This window comes from Neophocaena asiaeorientalis, unplaced genomic scaffold (assembly GCF_003031525.2).
Source record: "Neophocaena asiaeorientalis asiaeorientalis breed wild unplaced genomic scaffold, Neophocaena_asiaeorientalis_V1.1 scaffold369, whole genome shotgun sequence".
In the NCBI taxonomy this organism is placed as follows: domain Eukaryota; kingdom Metazoa; phylum Chordata; class Mammalia; order Artiodactyla; family Phocoenidae; genus Neophocaena; species Neophocaena asiaeorientalis.
In genome coordinates, this window is record NW_020175321.1 from 1,357,891 (window position 1) to 1,379,369 (window position 21,479).

Below are 21,479 nucleotides of genomic sequence, written 5' to 3' on the forward strand. Positions count from 1 at the left end.
AAAAAAAAAAAAAAAAAAAAACAGTTTTAGAGGAAGATGGCGTATATGATTGCCTGTTACATCAACCTTAGGGCTGATTGTGGGCATTTCATGGCTTTTGATTCACAGCCGTGCGCTGTCCGTTGCCTTTTCTAACTCAGGGCTGATTCCCAGAAGGCGCATGTAATGCTCCACGATGGAGAACCGGCCAGAGAGGAGTTCCAGGCCACGTCTCATGCAGTGTTTGTGACATTATAGGGACGCATGGTCTGACGCCAGGAGTCTTTCTGTTCTCAGTAGACCAGGGAATCACTCTTGTCTCAGGGCTTCTAGTCTGAATTTGAAAAATGTTTCCGTAGGCTCACTCTTACTTCTTTTTAAATTTCAGATAGAATTCTTTCATGAAAACATGGGATTTGGTGACACAGGTAGAGCTGGCATCTGTAATTCTGATCAGTGCTAAAATCGAAGGGAGTACATGTCCCAGTGTGGCATGAATTCTTTCTTTTTGTCTCCACTACTTCACATGGTCTGTAAAACGACACCGTGCTGTGCAGACACCCTCTTAGGGAACTGAAGTAGGACCTTTCATTCAATCTTTTTTCCCTCCACCTTTACCGAGGTTTCAGTGACAGCTTAAAATCGCACATACTTCGGTACACAGCTGGATGGTTTGGCGTGCCTAGGCACGCCCCGCCCCATAACCCTCGCACGTACTTTCTTGATTGTGCCCTGGAGCCTCGAGACGAGGTGTCAGAGGTCCCCACGCGGGACGTTCAGGACCCTCTGGAACGGGAGTGCTCCCTGGGCATCGCCTCAGGCCACGGGGGTAGGGTGGGCATCCGCACCCCGTGGGGTGGCCCGGGCTCTCGGTCACCCCGTGTCGTTCACCACCTCAGAGATCTCGTTCCGCGTGTGGCAGTGTGGCGGCAGCCTGGAGATCATCCCCTGCAGCCGCGTGGGACACGTGTTCCGGAAGCAGCACCCCTACACCTTCCCCGGCGGCAGTGGCACCGTCTTTGCCCGGTAAGTGGCCGAGAGGCCGAGCAGGGCCCAGGGCACCGCTGACCGCCCCGTACGCAGGGCTGACCGTGGGCTGTGTGGAAACGTGTGCTCTAAGGGGCCGCCGCTCGGCGGTGACGAGGGCAGCTGTGGGGACTGAGGACGGCGGCATCCCGCTGAGTGACAGATGCTTCGCTCAGCAGATCCATGGGGCACGAGGTCACCTGCAGGACAGCCTCAGAGCGACACAGCTGTCCTGATGGAGAGCACACGGGGGTGGCCGGGGGTGAGGGCGGGGCGCAGGGCGGGGTAGGGCCAGCGGGACTGGTCACCGAACCGTGTGCCAAAAACGTGTTATGGGGAGATAGGAGAGAGGAGTGCTTGGACTTTTTAAATCACGTGTTACCCTTCAAGGTGCAGTATATGGACAGCGCTAAAGGCAGCCACACAAGTTCAAGCCCAGGACCCACTGGGCTGTAGAGGCAGACAACACACGGTAGATAATAGGTAGATGTTTGCAAACATGAAAGACACCAAATGAAGAGTTTTCTGAAGGAAAAACAGCGAATTACCAGCGCGGGGGACGCCGTTTTTTCCCTCAGGAATTCTTTCAGATGCGCAAGACAGAACCGTGCACAGGCCGGCCTGGCCCAGGGAGACGGGGGCGTTCAGCTGAAAAGATGACTTCAGACTCCGAGAGATGCTGCGAGCTAGGCAGAATGTGGTCACGCGGCCAACATGCTGGGGCAGGAGGACGGGTTTGCAGGGTGGGCGGGCGCTTGTCCCAGAGCCAGAGGAGCCCGTGGGGAGCAGCTCCTCAGCGCCGAGACGAGCCTGCAGAACAGAAGGCTGCCCAGTATGGCTGGAGCCCAGAGAACGAGGGGACAGTAGGCACCGAGGGAGACTAGACCAGCTGGGTCTGCACCCTGTGCGTTGAGGGAAACTGGGTGTCTTTCGATGCAGGAGGAGGGGCAGCTCCTGTGGGTTTTACGCAGATACTCGACTTCTCTGTTGTGAACTTTAAGGGGGTCCTTCTGTCCCCTGGGCGGAGGGCCGCGAGGATGATGCCAGGAGGAAACGATGGTGCGAGTGAAGTGTGCCCCCTCCACTGCAGGGCCGGGCAGAGCTGGGGGGCCAGGGCCAGGTGCCAGCTGCGGCCCCAGGCAGGCGTGTTTACCAATGGACGGGAGGGGGCTGGGGGGACTCAAGGGTGACCCCCAGGCTGCCGGTCACACACTTTGCTAACGGGATGCCCCTATGGACACAGGGAAACCTCAGAGCAGGGTGGGCATGCACGGGGGGAGGATGGCCAGCTTATCTTTTATGTGGCATTTGAAAACTACTAAGTACAGATTATAAGTATACCTGTCTTGTACAGAAGGTGGATTCTTAGCGTAGCGTATCAACTTTATAGGGAACCTTAATAGAAGCCAAATGTCAAATGATGCTTCTGACCAAGTTACCTTCTCCTCAAAAGTGTATCCTTTCCCAAATGTTGTCTAAACATCATTTCTGCTCTGTTAGAAACAAAAATATGCTCTTATACGATGAATTCTACAAAATCAAACAAACGGTGATAATGTACGTTTTCCCCCGGGGCAGCATGAGTGCTTCCCAGAAACCTCTCATTAGAGGCATCAAATACCTGGAATCACAGCACTGATGCCTACCAGCAGAGCGTGGGATTTCAGAAAACAGTGTTAAAACACACAAAACGTTGCTTTATGCACTTTTTTTTAAAGGAAAAAAGAGGCGCTTGTTTTTAGAAAGAAAACTTTTCCGTTGTATTTTACAGCCCGGGAGTCCCATACACTGGAGATGCAGGGAGGAAAGGGACCCAGGCTTCAGAACTAGGGGGCAGCGTGGGTCTGTTAGGCCTTCAGCGCGGCCGTCACAGCCCCCGCCCTCTCTCTCTCTCTCTCTCCCCCCTCCCTCTCCCTCTCTCCCTCTCTCCCTCTCTCCCTCTCTCCCTCTCTCCCTCTCTCCGCTCTCTACTCTCTCTCTCTCTCTCTCTCTCTCTCGGTTGACTCACCTAAAAGATAAAGAGGTGGAGTGTGTTATTTCTGAGGTCCCTTTCCAGTTCTCTTTAATTTCCTCTAATATGTGGCATTCAATGTATAAGTATTTCACCACTAAACATTGGGACTTAACAGCAATAGCTAATATTTATAGAGTGTTTCACGTGTGCCAGGCTGTTGAGTGCTTTGCAAATATTCACTTACGTACTCCTTATAAAACCTTATGAGTTAAGTACTATTTTTAACTTGCACTTTGGGGGCAAGGGAGACTGAGGCACGAAAAGGTTCGGCTCCTTTGTCTAAGTTCACGCAGGTGGAAAGTGAGCTTCATCTCCGGCCCCTTGGCTCTGGAGTCCACGTTAGATTTTATCTGGACCCCTAAGCACAGTTAGTGCCTGTGGCTGCTGGAACTCCGGGATGAGGTACAGGTTCTAAAAGGCATTCTAGCATAGCAGGTAGAGGACCACCTCATTTGTGTAGGGTCACTGTGTAAGAGAAGCAGGGGAGGATGAATGAATGGAGAGGTGGCCCCGTGGGGTCCTGCCATGTCTGCCCCCCAACCCTAGCTGTGCCCTGGGTGTGCCCTGGGCGCCTGTTGCTTTAGGGAGACGCAGGTGATGACACACCTGCAGGCTCTTACATCACCTCACGTCCCTGGAGACCAGTTGAGAGCGAACCGTTGGGCAGTTCCTGCCTCTGTTTTTTACACAGCTACGTTTCCAGTTAGCCCCTTACAAGCCTCTTAAATAGACTGTTTGGAGAGTGTCGCGTGTGTGCTTGCGTGTGCATGTGGATTAGAGTTTACCCAAAGGCCAGGGGAGCTCCCAGTCAGAAGAGCCATGGGGCAGGTGTCTTAGAAGGATATTTGGGTTCATGTTGAGTAGTTAATGGTGAGACTAATTCATGGCGAGGGAAACTACAAATAAATACAGGAAACAGCGGTTTAAACTTACTCTCTTACTAGACTTTTTTCTGTTATTGCCACCAGGCAGTGTAACTGGCCAGTTCCACCCTCTCTGTCTCCTGCTTGCTTCCCGCTAGAGCTACCTTACCTGCACCTAGTGGGGGCAGCAAGGGAGCAAAGGCGGGAGGAACCTGGATAGACGAGAGCGGGCCCAGGTGCCCAGTACCTGCAGCCCCTGGAAGACCGCGTAGCGTATAGGAGGCGCCTACGAAACGTGAATAAGTGACTTGAAACTAGTGCTGAGTGGCACGTGAAGCTCATTCTCTGAAGCTACCTACGTATCTTTTTTATTAAGTAGACAGAGAAAGGGTGGTGTTGCATTTAGGAGTTGAGAAATGACTTAATCACTTAATGACTGAGGTGATTTAAAACCACTGTGTGATTGCAATTCATAAAAGCTTATAATTTGGAGAAAACATCCTTCAATCTCCCTCTCCCTCTGTCTCCCTCCGCCCCACCCTTCTTTTCCCTCCACACACGTATTGACTGTGTACTGTTCTGCTATCTTGTAATTTCACCCGTCAAGTCAGGGCCGTCAGTCCATGGCAACAGGCAACATGTACCCCAGTATCTTTCATGGCCACGGAGGAGTCCATGTGTTTGACCACCTTACTGTTAACGGTCATATAGTTTCTATTTTTTCTGCCATTATACACTGTGCTAAATTGAGTGTATTTTCATTCCTGGTTGATTATTTCCTTGAGGTAAATTTCTAGAAGGTGGAACTGCTGGATCAGAGGACGGGTGCTCTCAAATTGTCTGCCTCTTACGGGGCTTTCTAAACAGCAGTCCATCTAGGTACATATGTCACTTTATACGAAGGATATGCGCCCCAAACAAATTATTTTAGTAATTGTAACTCAGATGATTTTGAAAGGCTCACCATTTAAAAGAGACCTTTCTAACAGAGGGAAGGTATTCTTGTAAAAGGTGAACGTTGCCTTCCTAATGTGTTTATCTTGGAAGAACAGAGCGTCTTCTATATGGGTTCTGAAAGAGCATTGGCTCTATCTAAACCTAAGGTGAGAATCTACTTTGGACCAGAGTCCAGGGGTACGGAGCACAGAGACTCACTGTCGTAACGCTGCTTCACAGATGCTCTAAAGAGAACTGCGGCAGGAGAAGACACTGATGCCGTGTGTGTGTGGCAGCCTGTAGTACATGTCACACACTCGAAGGCAGCTTGTCCCGGTGGCCTTGTTGATCGTGGGTCATGGTACTCTCCACAGTTGTGAGATGTAAGCACGGATGCCTCTGGCCTTCTAGAGGCGCCTGTTCCATCTTGCCCCTTCCAGCGCAGGGCAGTAAGAACCCCAGATGTGGGGCACACACTACTGTCCCCCACTATTCCTGGTCCAAACAGGACACTCCCTCAGCTCAGCTCTGCCAAAAGTAATTTTTAGAGTAACTGTGGTGTGCTCTTAGCTTCTCCCCGGAGCTGTCTAGTGGTAGCTCTCTATCGCAGCCGCCTGAGAAAGGCTGCAGCGCAGAGGCCAAGGATTTCTTGGCCGTGCGCCCTGGCACCAGCCTTCTGCGGGATGCACAGCAAGAGTTATTGCAGAGTGATTCACTTGTGTCCTTCCCGCTGGTACAGCGGCAGTCCCTGCTGTAACATACCTGCCTGTTCTGTAATTCTGACTTGGACTTGTGCTCTGTGACAATCTGTGTTCTGTGAAAGACGAGGGTGCGGGTTCTGTTGTTCAGTGAGCGCCTGCGGAACGCCAGCTACCCCGACACAGCCCGGGGGCTGGGGAGCAGCCTGCCCTCTGCTCCGCGCAAGCACCACCGCCGGGCCACCAGGCCCCGCTCCCCGCCGAAGCACCCTCCTCAGCGGCACTGCCTCGGTGCAGACAGGACACCGCCGACAGGAAGATGGCAACGCGCAGCTCAAGGAGATGTGTTTTGTTTCTAGTAACACCCGCCGGGCAGCAGAGGTCTGGATGGACGAATACAAAAACTTCTATTACGCAGCAGTGCCTTCTGCCAGAAACGTCCCGTATGGAAAGTAAGTGTGACTCGTGCCCTCTCTTGCTGCTTTGCCTGGGATCCGTGCGTGTGCGTGTGTGTGTGTGTCTCAGCAGGGTGGTCAGCCCACACCCCAAGCAGCGTTCTGTGGCCAGAGTTGAGAAGAGCCACCAGGTGTTAAAGGGGGACCCTACCCAAGGCCGGCGAGGGCCCTCTCGGGAGGTGCTTGGGAGACAGCGGGGTCCTGGGGACAGAAGTGTGGACGGTCCGGTCTCCACCGCCTGCCCCAGCTCTTGTCTCATCGGCAGATCTCCGGCTTTGATGTAGAGCCCGTCTGTTCTTTGCATTTATAAAGAAATCTTGTCCCCTTCTGCAGTATTCAGAGCCGATTGGAGCTCAGGAAGAAACTTGGCTGCAAGCCTTTCAAATGGTACCTGGAAAATGTCTACCCAGAGCTAAGGTGAGGCCCCGGGGCTGGGCTCTGCCAGTGGGCGCGGGGCCCGAAGGTGGTGGAGTGCAGACCATGCTCGGGGCGAGAGGCTGGGAGCGGGGCCCCAGCGCTGTCCCCAGGCCCCCCGAGGACAGGCTCCCTGAACAGCTGCTCTCCAGGCCCCCCCGCCCCGTTCCTCACAGACCTGGAAACCCTCGCAGGTGTCAGTTCATGCAGCTCATCCCCCTGGCGAGATGACGGAGTTCCGTGAGTGGCCAGAGAGGCAGCCCCCAGCCTCCCGAGGGGTGCCCTGTGCCTCCAGCCCTCAGGTCCTCCCGGCCCGGACCTCACCCTCCTGGCTCCTCTTGCCCTGGAGACCCCAAGCTAAACCAGCTCCATCCCCTCCCCGCCTATGGGCCAGCGGGTGACGATGCCCGGCAGAGGCCCGGAGGATGGCCTGCCCGGGGTGCCCCCTCCTCCAGGCTGGTTTTGACCTCACGTGTCACGGGAGTGACGACGCTGGCCCCCTGCTCCCCTCCACGAGGACTGATGACACAGAAATACTCCTCAGCTGCCCTCTACACCTGGCCTGTCCTTTTAAAGGACTGCCCACTCGAAGCCTGAGGGAGCGCTCGGAAGACCTGCCGGTCTGCGGGCTTCAGGCTGCACCTGAACTTCCTCTTCTTAAAGGGCTTGCTGGACGGGTTTACGGGTTTTGCCTCCAAGTGGCACATTCCTTTTTCTGAATATTCCAGCGCACCTTATAGCAGGTCACGTGTCTCGAGCATGGGGTCTGTGACTGCAGGAGTCACCACCATCCTCTGGTGTGCTGACGGGCCCTTGAGAGCCCTTGTCGCAGAGATTTGAGAGTCGGGTCCCGCGGCCTGTCCCCTGCTGTTCACTCCCGTCGCTCTTTGGCTCCCTGTGCTTTTAAAGGGAAGCCGTGCGCCCCATGCCCCGAGGGGAAGGACATCACCCGTGGGGTGCCCCTGGCCGTTGCCTCTCCCCTGGTCAGCCAGGGCCTTCACAGCAGTGGGCTCTAGCCCCTAACGGTGCCCACTTCGCTTTTGCTGTCACGGTGGCCTGTGACTTGGTGACGAGACGCCCCATGCGGTGACATTAAAGCACAGTTTCGCCCTGAGGTCCCCTGTGATTTGGGGCGACTTTGGGCCCTGCACCACCTGAGACCACATCTCAAGCGTTCACGCCACGGCGGTGGGTGGACCTGCTGCCCTGTCCGTGCCAGGCAAGGGGGGCGCCAGCCTGATGTTCGCGTGTGTCAGCGACACCTGCTGCCGTCCACTGCCTGCTTCCTGCGGGCCCGGCCCTGCGCTGAGTGCCAGGGTGCGGTGCCCCACGGCTCTCGGGGCGGCCCTGCGGGGAAGGACCGTGCGAAGGGGGCACGGGGCTGGAGAGGATGCGCCTGACCGGCGCACGGCTGGTCCGCGGCCAGGGCGGGGCCCGGGCTCGAAGCCTGCCCCGTCCCCCCATTGTGCTGCCTTGCCCTGTTTATACGAGGCCACCCGACAGACCCACCTGTGGCCTCCCCTCTATTAGGTAAAGGCCAATCCTGAGTCTACTGGAAAGTTCCAGGCAGCAGGATCTGACCACATTAACTGCTTTCCTAAATGCCTGTCAACAGCTAACCCTGACGAGACAAGGGGCTTTTTCTTTCCCGAAAACTGTCCCTGGTACGAGATAGAAAGAATGCTTAGACTTAAAACCTGCACTTAGGGTTAGGAGTCGAGAGGCTCAGAGCCGTGCTGTCTCGGGGCACGGCCAGGCCTGCGCTGGGCGCACGTGGCCTGGTGGCAGCCTTCTTGCCGCCCGGCCCCGTCGTGAGGCAAGGGCTCTGAGCACGGGGCGGGGTGGGGGGCAGGCACGGAGCCTGCGGCCCTCGAGCCCAGCGAGTGACTCTCTCCTTGGCTCCAGGGTTCCCGACCACCAGGATATAGCTTTTGGGGCCTTGCAGCAGGGGACCAACTGCCTGGACACTTTGGGACACTTTGCTGACGGCGTCGTCGGAGTTTATGAGTGTCACAACGCTGGGGGGAACCAGGTATGTGCACGGGGGCACCAGGGAAGGGGGCCCGAGGCCATATGGCCCACTGCCACCCTCCTCCTGTGATGGCTGCCCCCTCACAGCCGGCCTCGGGGCCAGAGGGGACATCCTCCTGGAACTGCCTTCCGCCTCGGGCGGACTTGTCTGCGGCTGCAGGGCCATGTGGCCCCCCTCCCCATCGCCTTCCTGCCCCCTCTGTCCTGCCTGGCCGTGTGCTCCTCCCAGGGCCCCTGTCCGCGTCTGCACCTGCCCGTGTCCCTGCTCACAGACGCTTAACGACGGCCGCCAGGGCTGCTATTAGATGATAGAAGCTTAGATCTGAAACGCCCACCCCCTCGGTCCTCGTGGAAAAGGAGGGAGGTAAGTGAGGGCTTGACAGGCCCAGCCGTGGCCTGTGTGTCCCAGAAGAACGGGGCTCTAGAAGGTGCTTTTCCCGTGAGACAGTAACAGGTATTTGGTAAAATGAGGGCCTCGTGCCTGAAAATGGCCGGGTGATGCTGGGAACGCTCATCTACTCGGGGCGGGGGGGTGGCCATTTTAAACAAAGGCTGTTTAACTCAGTGTATCCCAGAGCCTCCTTTAAATAGAACCGTTTCAAAAGGGCGCCTGCCTTTGTGTGAAGTTGGCTGACCCCATCCTCCCAAGGAGCATCCTAGCAGACGGCAGCCCCGGACTCTTGGCCTCCTGTCTCTTGGTGGTGCTGTCTTCGCAGCTGCCCGGCATGGCCCAGGCCCGGTGGATTAGACAAGCGAAGCACAGGGAGGGGGCAGCCCCCAGCCGGCTCTGGCCGCTGTCCCAGGCAGATGACCTCCCTGGCTCTCGGCGGAAGAGCCGAAGAGCTTCTGGGAAACACGGGTCCCAGGTCCCCCACCCGGATAGCCTAATTTCATGAGTCTGGGGTCAGAGAGCATCAGGGTATTTGAAAGCCCCCAGGGTGGGTGACCCCACGTGAGCGCTGGGCAGGAGGGCTTCCCAGCAGGAAGGATGCAGGGGCAGGTCACAGCGAGGCGGTGCGCCGCTTCCAGCCCCGCCGTCCCCTGAGGACCAGTCTGGGCCAGCGAGCCACTTCCGAGATCAGGCCGCCCAGCAGTCCTTTGTGTGGCAAGAATGTTCTAGATCTGCACCACCCAGCACAGCAGCCACCAGCCACCTGTGGGTGGCGAGTGTGACGGGATGTACAGTTCTCACTTTGTTTGACTGTAATTCGCTTAGCCACGCGCGGCTGGGGCCCCGGGGAAGCATCCTGTGAAGGTAGGAAGCCAGGGCCGCAGCGGCTGCGCCAGGTGGTACCCTCGCGAACCTTCCAGAGCGAGTCCCGTCTAACTGAGGGCAAGTGGGTCCCGGGGATGAGAAGCGAGGGGTAAACGGCATTTTCTTACGGTAAATTGGGCCCATGCTCCGGAAGAAAAAGGTGTGTCATGTGGTTTCTGGCTGGGCCTCAGCAGACACACAGGAAACGGGGAACTTTAAGAGTGGCAGCTCAAAAGAGCGTTTCTTAAATATTCGTGCCCTTTAGTTTGCAAATTCCAATCACTGAAATGCGCCAGAAGAAGAAAGTGCAGCTCTCTCTGCTGTTCGCAGAGCTGAGCTCCTTTCTCTGGAATTCAGTGTAAAGCCTGCTTTAAAATAGTGAAGCACGCCATAGCGAGGTTGTAGCAACATTCAGACGTGAGCTTTCACTGGGCATCAGCACCCCCCCAATACCTTCCAACACCTGCTTCCAAGAACAACCGAAAACCCCTCTCCGTACAGAGTCATCCCACCCATCACTCCTCTTACCCAAGTGGGGACGGGGTCTTTTTGTCACTGGATCACACAGATGGTCTGCTCCTTCCTGGGACCTCTGTGGTACCTGGTGGTGCTTTGAAAGCACCCCCTTCCACCCCGCCCCCCTGTGGAAGGACAACATTGTGGAAGATTGGAACCAACCCTCAGGGCCCGGCATGTGGCCCTTCTGACAAGGCACTGCAGACTCAGAGCCAAGAGCCCCAAGGGACAGGTGGACACAGGTGTGCACAGGTGTGCACAGGGCGTCCGAGTTTGGGCAACGGTGGAAAATAGACCGGGCAGGACCTTTCAGAGCCTTTGGTAGGCTGCTAGTGAATCTGCAAGAGAGATGCGGGGTCCAAATGCAGTGTTTCCCTAATTTACTTGACCTAGAACCAGCTTTTCATAGAATTCCTCACAGAGTACGCTTGGAGAAACCCTAATTAAAAGGTGAGAGGGCTTCCCTGGTGGCGCGGTGGTTGAGAGTCCACCTGCCGATGCAGGGGACACAGGTTCGTGCCCCGGTCCTGGAGGATCCCACATGCCGCGGAGCGGCTGGCCCCGTGAAAAAAAAGAAAAAGGTGAGAAAGTTGAAGCTGAGGGGACTGCCCAGTCTGACTCCGTGTTAGGGGACAAGGAAGCCTGCCCACAGGCCAAGGGGCTTGCCCTTCCTCTCCTGGACAGTGGCCCGAGCCCACCCCTCCCAGCTGGACCTGTGTCTCACCGCTGGCTGGGGGAGGGGTGCGCGTGTGGCCTCCAGGTGTTAATGCTTTCTTCTTTTAAGATTTGATGAAAGTTCATAATAATGCAATTGACAAGGAAATTTAGTTATTTCTGAGGTATACATTTTAAAGTAAAAACTAGAATTATGACTTCTAACATTATGCCAGAACGGAACATATAAGATTTTTAGAAATTTCATGTAATGTCTGAAACATTTATATGAACATATTTCCATACAAATAACCGAAAGAAAGTTTTAGTATGAGTTGTTTTTTTGACATGTATGCACTGATGTGTATAAAATTGATGACTCATAAGAACCTGCAGTTAATGCTTTCTTGGTAACAGAGCATCTGCTCCAAGGTGATTCAGGTACTGAGCAGTGAGGCTTCTCAGAACGTTCTGTATTCCTTCCCTTAGCTCTGTCCCCTGAGGACAGAAACAAGAAAAACAACGTCTCCCTAGCACTTAATCGTGCCTAAAGTTACATGACACAAGCACTAGTGTGATACCCGCTCTCCCACGGGGGAGGAAGCCTCCAGCGGGCAGGGCCTGGCCTGTGTGATCGCTGCCAGGAGTCTGAGTCATTGCAGGCGCTCAGCGGACAGTCACTGGGTGGATGAACGGACAGACGGATGGACAGATGACTTGCAGCAGCTTTCCTGGATGTCCAGCAGAAGCGGGGCATGGGGAGGGCACCCCCTGTGGGATTCTGAGTTGGAAGAGGCCTCGCTGCTTCTAGATCCTGAGGGCTCACGTGGGTTTTATCCCTTTGCAAGGGTCAAGTCCTCGAGTGCCGGTCAGAAGCCTCACCCTCCTGTCTCCGCCATAGCCCTGCCAAGAGCAGGCTCCCTACCTCCTCTCCCGCCTTCCACCCTGTGACCCCACTCACCCATCGTGTCCCCTCCCCGGCCTCCTGCCCTTTCAGACGCTTTTGTTTAGTGTTCAGAATACGTAGTTCCGCTCTCAGCTCTTAAGGGACGTGTGTCTATTTTTTAAGATCATAGGCAAGTTATTTCAGCCCTCTCTGGCTCAGTTTTCTCATCTGTAAAATGGAGATGATAATAGCTTCTCATAGGGCTGCTGTTGAAAGGGCTTAAAACAGTGCCAGGCACATCATAGGCACCCAGGGTACAATACCTGGGTCCATTCCTGGGGACCTCACGGAGCTTCCCGAGCATCGGTAGGCCAGTTTAGTGCTCAGTGATGAGGCACGTGGTTTAGAACTTCACACGTGACAAGCCACAGTCATAAGTGCTGTTTCCAAACCACACCCGTGGTTTGTTGACCCTGAACTGTCCACCTTGTGGGTAGCCAAGCTGGAGCTGCAGTGTTCACAGCCCGCGGTTCATGATGGGAGATGGGGTGTGGAGCTCTCACCTGTGTTTGGGCTTAAGTTCTTACTACTGTTGGCCGATTGCTCAGTTAGTTATGAAGCTCCCCAACACCCCCGGCTGGAGACTTGCTCTTAGGCACAAACTCCTTTGTTGGCCCTGAGCTGGTCAGGGCTTCTGAAGCCTGTTCCCCGCGTGCCGTCCCCTCTGGGGCCCTTCCTTGTTGCGTCCTTCACCCCGCAGCCCCGCGGGCCGAGCCCTGACCTTGGCTTTGTGTTGCAGGAGTGGGCCCTGACAAAGGAGAAGTCGGTGAAGCACATGGACTTGTGCCTGACCGTGGTGGACCGGGCGCCTGGCTCCCTCATAAAGCTGCAGGGCTGCCGGGAGAACGACAGCCGGCAGGTAGGTGCCGGCCGGGGACCAGCCCAGCAGGCCCAGCTCCCCTGTCCCCCCAGGGCCTGGATCACAGCGGGGATGCTGGGTGTTCACAGGCGGCACCTCTTAACTCGCGCTGTTCTGCGTCCCCGCGTGGAGCCCCTGGCGAGCGCTGGGATGCCTGAGGGGCGCAGGGCGCGGGCTGGTCCTTCTGCCGGGAGGTTACCGTCCTGGTTATTATTCCTCCCCGCTTGCATCCATCTGTTTATGTTTGGTCTGTCCTCTAACAGGCTGCAGAGGCAGGGCTGTGCTTTGAGGCTGCGTGTTCAGCTCCTGCACGGGTCTGTAAGGGCCTCCCAGGCTGGGCACTGGGGCAGGGGGTGGTCCCAACACCAGAGGCGGCTCCCCTCACCCTGGCGGCCAGCTGAGCCGGGCGGGGCCCTTCCTCAGACGCGGCCCTCGTGCCCAGCTGTGGGTGCTGCGCCCAGAAAGGCTCTGTCTGGTGATGCCCAAGAGCACCCAAGGGACGGGGATGCTGGTGGCCAGTGTGCGTGGGTCAGCACGCCACCGACCCCTGCGTGGAGGCACAGACCCCTGGTCCAGGAGGGGGTGGGGTTACCAGCGGTGTCTCTGGCCCCTGGCTTCTCTGTAGCTGGTGCAGCCCAGCCAGTGCACCCCATCAGGAGCGGTGCTGGCCCGAGCCAGCCAGAGTTCAGCTTTGCTTTAAAAATGAAAATGTTTGACTTCACTCACGAGAAGTTAATGAAACACTGACCTACAAACCAGCCTAGAAAAGGTGTTGAGGTTCATGATGATGTCTCCAGAGGAGGTGTCTCACCCCGGTTCACTTCCATTGCTGTTGAACCCCCCAAGCCCGAAAGGAAGACCTATATTTTATAAAAATATATATAAAGCGGCCTTTATTTCTGAAGCCAGAGGCCTGCTGTGGCTTATTTCCGATTATGTTCTCATTCTCTTCCCCACACCACTGGCCATATTAAAGAGAAATTCCGCGTGTTTTTGTTTTTTCATTAAGTATTTTTCCTTTTTAAGTTTACAAATTGTAAACGATTAAGGTGCAACTGGATGAGACGTTACACGCACACTCGTGTTACTTTTTTCCAAACGCTTCAGAACCTATGTTTACCTCTGTGGCCAGTTTTCTCTGACCTGCGCCCTGAGAGTACCTTGGGGGCAGAGCCTTTCTTGGGCCTAGGGGGAGTGGCTAGTGCAACCCCCAAAGGACTTTCACGCGTGCCCACACGGGGAGCCGGGCTTGTCCTCTTCCATCCCTCCTCACGAGACTCTCGGGTCTGGGGAAACTGAGGCCTGGGGCTGGCTGGAGCCGGGAGCCCACGTGGGCTTCCCACCCACCACTCCTTTCACAGAAGGGAAGCTGAGGCCCAGAGCCTGGGGTCCTCTCCAGGGTCCCCCAGGAGCACCGAGGCCCACACCAAGGTCCCTTGCTTGGAGCCCAGTTGTCAGGAAACACTTGAAAAGGGCCGTCTCTCTTCTGTCCCCGCCCCCCACCACCTGCTTCCAGGTGCCCCCCGCCCTGCTCTGCAGAACCCCAGCAGGTCCCTAAATGCCCATCTGTGTTGACAGCTGTGGCACCCGAGTGAGAAGGAGAGGGGCTGGTAAACACGGAGGCCACTGTCCCCAGCCCCAACCTCCTGGGACCTGCGTCGGGTGAGCATGGTGCTGGGCCAGGTGCCCTGCCCCAGCTGTAAAGGCAGGGGCGTCCAGGGTAAAGGAGGGATAAAGTGATGGCTTTATCTGGGCTCCAAACCTTTGGTAAGAACAGACAGATGCTCCATCTCTGGAGGGGTCTTCTTTAGTGAGAGCTTGCTGTACGTCAAGGGCTGACGTGTTCCTGCCACCATCTGGCTCTCACCCTGAAAGGCTCACGTCATTAAGAGGGAGAAAGGCCTGCAAACAGTGAGCTCTTCTGGGTGTGTGGTGAACATAAGTGGGGATCTCTTAAACTGTCAACCCCGAGCCCTTCCTTGCCTGGTAGAGAAGATGTGGCCCTTTCAGTAGAGCCTCTGCATCTGGGAATCTGCCCACCCCACCACAGCCGTCTGGGCCCAGGGCTCCGGGCTGCCGAGGCCGCCTCCCACGGACGGAGCTGGGGTTTGGGCGTTGTTGAGGCCTTCCACCTGGCTGACGCTGTGACACAGGCAGCGCTCCCCAGGGAACGGAGTCAAAGTTCACCCATTCCAGATTCTTTGTCAGGCAAGCCCTGGCCACTCAGTGACACGTGGATGTTGGCAGCGTATGACAGCGCGGGAGGAATGGCAGCAAAGAGGGAACAGGAATGAAGGAGGAGGTGACGGGCAGCCCCTCTCCCTGTGCCCATCGGATTGCGCTGCGTTTCACTGTTGGTAGAAACTCCAGGCCGGCAGGCTGGCTTCACAAGCGGCCCAGGGTCCCCACGGGGGTGTCCTTGCAGGGCCCCTCCCTGCCTTGCTTTGGCTCCTTTGCACCTCATTCACTTGCCCTTTGAGAGGAGGCTTCTCGGCTGGTTCTGTCTCAAAGCTGCACTCCTCTTGCCAGTTGGAACATTGGCTTTCCAGGCACATCTGTGTGTTTGTGTTAGGTGTGCATTTGCAGAGTCAAGGGGGAAAGGAAAGCAAGAGTAAGAAAATGTAATTCCACGACGTCCAAAGGATTTGCAAAAATACCAACGGAAGGGAGCTTCTGTGCATAGTGTAAAAAATTAACTAGAATCACAGACTGCATTAATGAAGGGAGAGCTTATGTAAGAAAAAAAGCATGTTCTTTTTTTTTTTTTTTTTGTAAAGAACAGACATTTGAGATTTTTACATGGGGATAAACAACATGAGAGGCCCTCAGGTTTCCCACGGCTGGGCTGTGGGCCTGTTCGCTTCTTTGCCTGGCCGGTTTGGGTTTAGTGGGGCACAGGTGCGTACCCACAGGCGTACAAAGGCGCTACGCCCTGGACTGTACGGGTGGCACACGCAGAACTCGGCAGGTAGCGCTCGGGGACTTAGGGTAGCTGAGACAGGCTTCCACAGCCGCCAGGGTGGAGAGGGTGCAGAGACAGACAATGAAGAGGTGGTCTCCACAGCACGGCATTCTGTCCACACAAGCATCCCTTTCCCTCCCATTGGCCTCACCCCATCCCTCTGGCGCAGCACGAGGCCCTGCGTGTACGCGGGCACGCTGAGGGGCCCGGGCCCGGCACCGGCCTCAGCAGGGCTGCTTTCAACAGCCAGGGGCAGGCAGCCTGGTCCCTCCTGGAGCTGCCCTGGTGCCTGTGGCTGCTTCCTCGAGGGGAAATATCCGCAGATGAGGCCGTCTTGTGAAAGAATGCCAAGTCTCTGCAGGAAATTCCCCCATGTGTCGAGTCCTTAAGACTGAGGAGGGGCAGGGGCCCAAGCATGGGGCTTGGTCGAGGAGGTGCCCGAAGAGGGGGAAGGATGGGGCAGGGAAGCGGTCTCCAGCAGGGCCCGGAGAGGAGGTTTGGGGCTGCAAACTAAGCGGAGAGTGCTGGTTTCTTCCTGGGCCCTCAGCGGACCCTGTTTTGTCCCCGTGAAACAGGAGGGAAGGGGGCAGGGCACAACCTTTGAAAGAATGACATAGCCCGAGGACACCACATAAACTGATTAGAACCAGATGGGTCCAAGATGACGGACGAGTCGACTTCCACTAGACCTTGAGCCCCAGTATACGCTCACAGTAACACATCAGCAAGCTAAATGACACACCCACAGGCGCCATGACAGTTCCAAGAGCGACCACAAGGGTCAAAAAGAGGGCGGTGGCGCAGTTCCTGGAAATCCCCGCCCCTTCCCCAAACAGCTGGACTACTCTCACCACTCATTAGCCTGTGAAATGACCCACCCCTATAAAAACGGACAACCCCAGACCCTGGTGCCACTCTCGCCTTCTGAGGTGGCCCACGCTGTCTGTGGAGTGTGTGTCTCTCTAAATAAATCCACTTCTTACCTATCTATCACTTTGTCTCTCGCTGAATTCTTTCTGCGATGAGACATCAAGACCCTGAGAAGGGAAGTGTAATCTCAGCTGGAAGCCTGTGGGTTTTGGCCGGGTTGGAGTTCCAGCCGCGTGGGTTCAGGTCCCAGTCTGAGGTGCGTGGTTTCACCCGGGCTGCTGCGATGCCCGTCCGTCCTGGTCAGAGACCTTGTGGTGAGTGCAGCCAGCAGACCCTGAGAGCAGCCCCGCTGTGCCCTCTCCTGGCGGCGCCCCTGCTGTAAGGTGTTCTCCTGTCTCTTGCAGAAATGGGAGCAGATCGAGGGCAATTCCAAGCTGCGGCACGTGGGCAGCAACCTGTGTCTGGACAGCCGCGGGGCGCAGAACGGCGGCCTGAGCGTGGAGGTGTGCGGCCCCGCGCTGTCCCAGCAGTGGAAGTTCTCGCTCAACCTGCAGCAGTAGAGCGAGCCGCCCGCGTCCTCCCGCGCCGTCGGGCCCGACGACGAGCCCGACCGAGCCCGACGTTATTGATTCTGTTTCTTAAACTTTCGGAGAAACTATATACCTCAGTATTCCATCATGGTCTGAAGGTCGGAGGACCTCGGCGCGGGGCGGGCGGCACCGGGGCGGCGAGGAGGGGGGAGCTGGCCCACCCCGCCCCCGGGCCCCGCCGCCTCTCCCCGCCCCGCACCACGCGGATGGATGCGGGAGCCCCACGCCTGCGGGCGGCCGGACTGGGAGGGAAGGGGCGGCGGCCGCAGCACAGCGAGCGGAGCTCTCCACCTCCACTCGGATCCGCGGATAGCACGTTCGGTTTCCATCCGGGTCACGGTCACGGTCACGGCGTTCGCCCTGCCCCGCCCTCCCAGCTGTCTTCCCGGTGCAGACCCCCTTCCACGTGGCGTACCTGCTCTCTTTGGATATGAACTTTGCTGTGGTGGGACACTGCGCACAGATATGTACGAAGAAAGAATGTACGGTCAGTTCCTATGGTTTCTGTAGGTTACCCTCATCCTGTAAGTTGTCCACAAAGCAGATCACAGCATCAGGAGGAGGGGCTGAGCCCTTCAGCGCCCGAGGGAGGAAGGGCCTCCTTCGCCCCCGGAGCCTTATAGGTGGGTAGGTGCTGCTGTGGCCGCCACCCCGGGAGGCTAGCCCTGCCCCGAGGCCCGGACCCCGGCGGCATCTCGGTTTGGCTTCAGCTGGGAGTCGTGTCATGCACTGTGTCGGAATCCACTTTTCGTGCCCTTGGTGTCTGTAAACCCTGAATGGGTTACTTAATTTGACAGATTATTGCTTTGGGTCTTTGTAAATTAGATTTCTTTTCTCTGAGGATAAAATGAGTAAACAAGAATCTGCCGGCTCCCAGTGACGGTGGGAAGCTCTCCCAGGCAGCATTGGGCTCATGGTGAGGACCCTGGTGTGCTGGCACCACTGTGAAGGTCACCTGGGCCCAGTCCTGCCTGCCTCAGGGGCTTTCGGTCAAGAGTTAGGAAAAGTGAAAACCAAACAACACCCGCTCAATGACGCTGACGATTCGGGGCACAAAACGGGAGCTTTGTGGCTTAGGAGGTGCAGGTCAGCATAAACCACAAGACGGTCGTGAACTAACAGTAAAGCAGGAAGAGTGGCCTGGGCACGGCCCTGACACCCAGGTGTGTCCCCGCAGAGCCCTCCTTGCCTCCGAGGTGCACACACGCAGGGGTAGCCCAACCGCAGACCCCATGGGGCGACCCGGTCACTCTCGTGGTCACTGCCTTCCTGCACCCCCCTCACCCAGCACTTCGTCACACAGATGCCCAGTGTCCAAGAGGCGTCACACGGGCACTCCTTCAGGCCCCTCTGGGAGGTCACAGAGAAGTGGCCCCGGAAAGTTCTGCCAGGTTGGCACTTGGCCAAGTGCCGCTCTCTCCTGCCTGTTTCTTCTAGGAAAGGGGACGTTGGTCTTTCTTCCTCCACTGCAGAAGCCCCCCACGTGTTTGCTTTATGACGGTGGGCTTGGGCCTGGAGGCATGGCTGGGTGACCTTGTTCTGCGTCTTTTTGCCCCCTGCCGAGCAACCAGGTGTATCTTCGGTGGACCGGGAGGCCGTAGTTGGATTAACTCGGCACAACTGTATCTTCAGAGGCTGATCGTGGCCACCAGTAGGCTGTTAGGGAGAGTCCTGGGTACCTGTGCAAGGCTGCTGAGCACAGGTGGGGCAGGAAGCAGCCACCCGGATCCTGGGTTCCGTTGTCAGGCGACTTCTACTGTTAGGAAAAAAATCCCATGGACGGAAAACAAATCTGGCTTTAAAGTAACACAAATTTTAATCAGGTTCTTGACAAATTCTTTGCCCACACACCTCCACCCCACCCAGAAGTCTTACCAACCTTTGTACCATTGAGATGCGTCCCCCCGGGGCCCTTGGGCGGCAGCTCCACCATCCCTGAGGTGGTATGGTTGGCGGCCTTGGCAGGCGTGGGCATTGTGAGCTGAGGTGGGCTGGGAGGGCTCCCTTGGGTGAGCTATGTTTACATGACACAGTGTGCCAAAGTGACTTACTGTGGCTGCATTACTTTTTAGTCATCGGGACTGTCCCCCTCTCCCACTCTTGTTTTTACAAGTAAAGATCCTTTCCTAAAAGCCCTTGGAGCAAAGCGTGGCGAAGTTAGTTGTCTTCTCTGTGCTGGTCTTTCTTATGTCTTCATAAAAGCTAAAATGATGGTATCTGTGATATGTTTTGCAAATTCAAAATATAGTTTGGTAATTTTTTTTCCAGTTGATTTTTAAAAAGAACTGCTGTACAGAGCTTGTACTTCGTCCATTTTATAGATGGAAACCATCCTTGAAAATTGTTTAACTTAAATAAAGAGGAGATACTTTATAGATACGCTCTGCGGGCGGCTGCAGTCCCTCTTGGTCTTTATAGGATGGACTTGACTGGTGTTTGGGGGCTGTGATTATGGTCTCTCTTGGGAGAGGGGTGCTGCTCGATTACCATGTCTGATCACACTTTTAAAATGCGTTCACCTTTTACTGCTGCACCTTTTGATGTTTATTCTTTTGTGTGTGTGTGTGTGCGGTACGCAGGCCTCTCACTGTTGTGGCCTCTCCCGTTGCGGAGCACAGGCTCCAGACGCGCAGGCTCAGCGGCCATGGCTCACGGGCCCAGCCGCTCCGCAGCACGTGGGATCTTCCCGGACCGGGGCACGAACCCGTGTCCCCTGCATCGGCAGGCGGACTCAACCACTGCGCCACCGGGGAAGCCCCGGATGTTTATTCTTATTTGGAATAAGAGCCGTTATCATCTGTGGAGTGTTTATGATGTGCCAGGCCCCACTCCAGGCACTTAAATACATCCTCACTGCCTTCTCACAGTAACCTGGGAGATAGCATTACGGGCTGCATTTTACAGTTGGCTGGGGAAGCTGGTGCTTAAAGCTGCTGGCCTGCTCAGCGTCACAGGCTAACCTGCCCAAGGTCACGCCACTCCTAAGTACTCCCCTGGCCAGCCCCAGGCACTGAGAGCCAAAGCCTGCCCTCCAAACCAGGGCAGGGGAGAGGCTAAAGGGCCAATATCATCACAGCTTTTAGAGTATTTTAAATGCTTATTCCATTTACCAGTTACCAGGGCTCTCCAGTTCCATTCCAGGCGAACTTGAGTCCTTGCCCCTCTTCCTGGGCCTTTAAAAGTACCTTCCTTTGGACAACCCCACAGGTGTGTCAAGGAAACACAATACTGTCCAGTTCTTTAGCAATTTGGGTTGCAACTGGGGAGGCTGAAAAGATGGCCCCGATGAGTGTTTTGAACCTTCTGGAGGCCCTGTTTCTGCATCCTCTTTCTCCATTATTTGAGACAACCAAAATTTGCTCCGCTGCCATCTGAGAAACAGGAAGAGCTCTTAGCGTAATTGTGCAGGACCCATCAGAGGCCTTTAGGAACTGTGTGTGTGTGTGTGTGTGTGTGTACCGCTTTGACAACAGGAATTTTCTGAGAAACTCTCTATGTTGCCCTGATGCCCTGGAGACCTAAGAGCAGGGGGAACGTGTTCAATGCCAGAAGAAGAGGATGAGCAGAGTGTCTGGCAGGCTCAGGCTGGGGCGTTTGGAGACAGGATTGGGTCAGTCTGGCCAGAGGTGGAGTCCCGCATGCTGAGAAAAGACTTTGGGCCGATTCTGGGGAGAGGGGAGCTATATGAGCCTTGGACTAGAACAGGGAGTATCAGGTTTGCAAAAATATTTAGAGTAAGGGGCTGCCCTGGTGGTCCAGTGGGTAAGACCCCGCACTCCCAGTGCAGGGGGCCTGAGTTCGATCCTTGGTCGGGGAACTAGATCCGGCATGCATGCCGCAACTAAGAAGCCCGTGTGCCGCAACTAAAGATCCCATGCGCCACAACTAAGACCCAGCGTGGCCGAAATATTTTAAAATATATATTTAGAGTAAAATACTTAATCCACCTCGGCTCTTTGATTCTGCAGTATATTTCACGTTTTAAAAAATATTCAGCCAGAAAAATAAGATGTTTGCACGCCCTCTTCTGTCCACGGACTTACCTGAAAGAAAAAAGATTTTCTTCCTAGATGTTCTTACATATTCCTGAGCAACTTACTAATAATACTATATATATGTGTTTGATTTTATGTATTACGTGTGCCTTCTCATGATAAACATGTTTCCAAAAGCCCTTGCATCTGTGGGGTCCCAAAGAAGTAATGAGAAGTATTCCCCCAGCAGTTCCTGCCTGAGCACCTGCGGGGCCTGGCCCTGGGTGCTGGGCAGGGGCTGCGGAAAAGACCGTCATGGTCCCCGCCACAGGTTACACCCCCAGGGGAGTCCGACTTGGAACCAGATCTTGAACACAGGAAGATAGACTGAGTCACAGCAAGGTGCTGGCCTCCTGAAGGTCATGGAAGGAATCCTC

General features: G+C 55.8%; 1 protein-coding gene across 1 annotated transcript in view; it reads left to right on the forward strand.

Moving 5' to 3' along the window:
- GALNT2 (polypeptide N-acetylgalactosaminyltransferase 2) overlaps window positions 1-19,448 on the forward strand; it is a 107,962-nt gene extending 88,514 nt beyond the window's left edge. Inside the window, exons 11-16 of the mRNA XM_024765585.1 lie at window positions 879-1,005; window positions 5,876-5,968; window positions 6,305-6,388; window positions 8,291-8,417; window positions 12,527-12,646; window positions 16,883-19,448. Of these exons, the coding sequence (XP_024621353.1) occupies window positions 879-1,005; window positions 5,876-5,968; window positions 6,305-6,388; window positions 8,291-8,417; window positions 12,527-12,646; window positions 16,883-17,038 (707 nt within the window). The 3' untranslated portion in view covers window positions 17,039-19,448. The remainder of the gene's footprint in view (window positions 1-878; window positions 1,006-5,875; window positions 5,969-6,304; window positions 6,389-8,290; window positions 8,418-12,526; window positions 12,647-16,882) is intronic.
- Window positions 19,449-21,479: the final 2,031 nt, after the last annotated feature.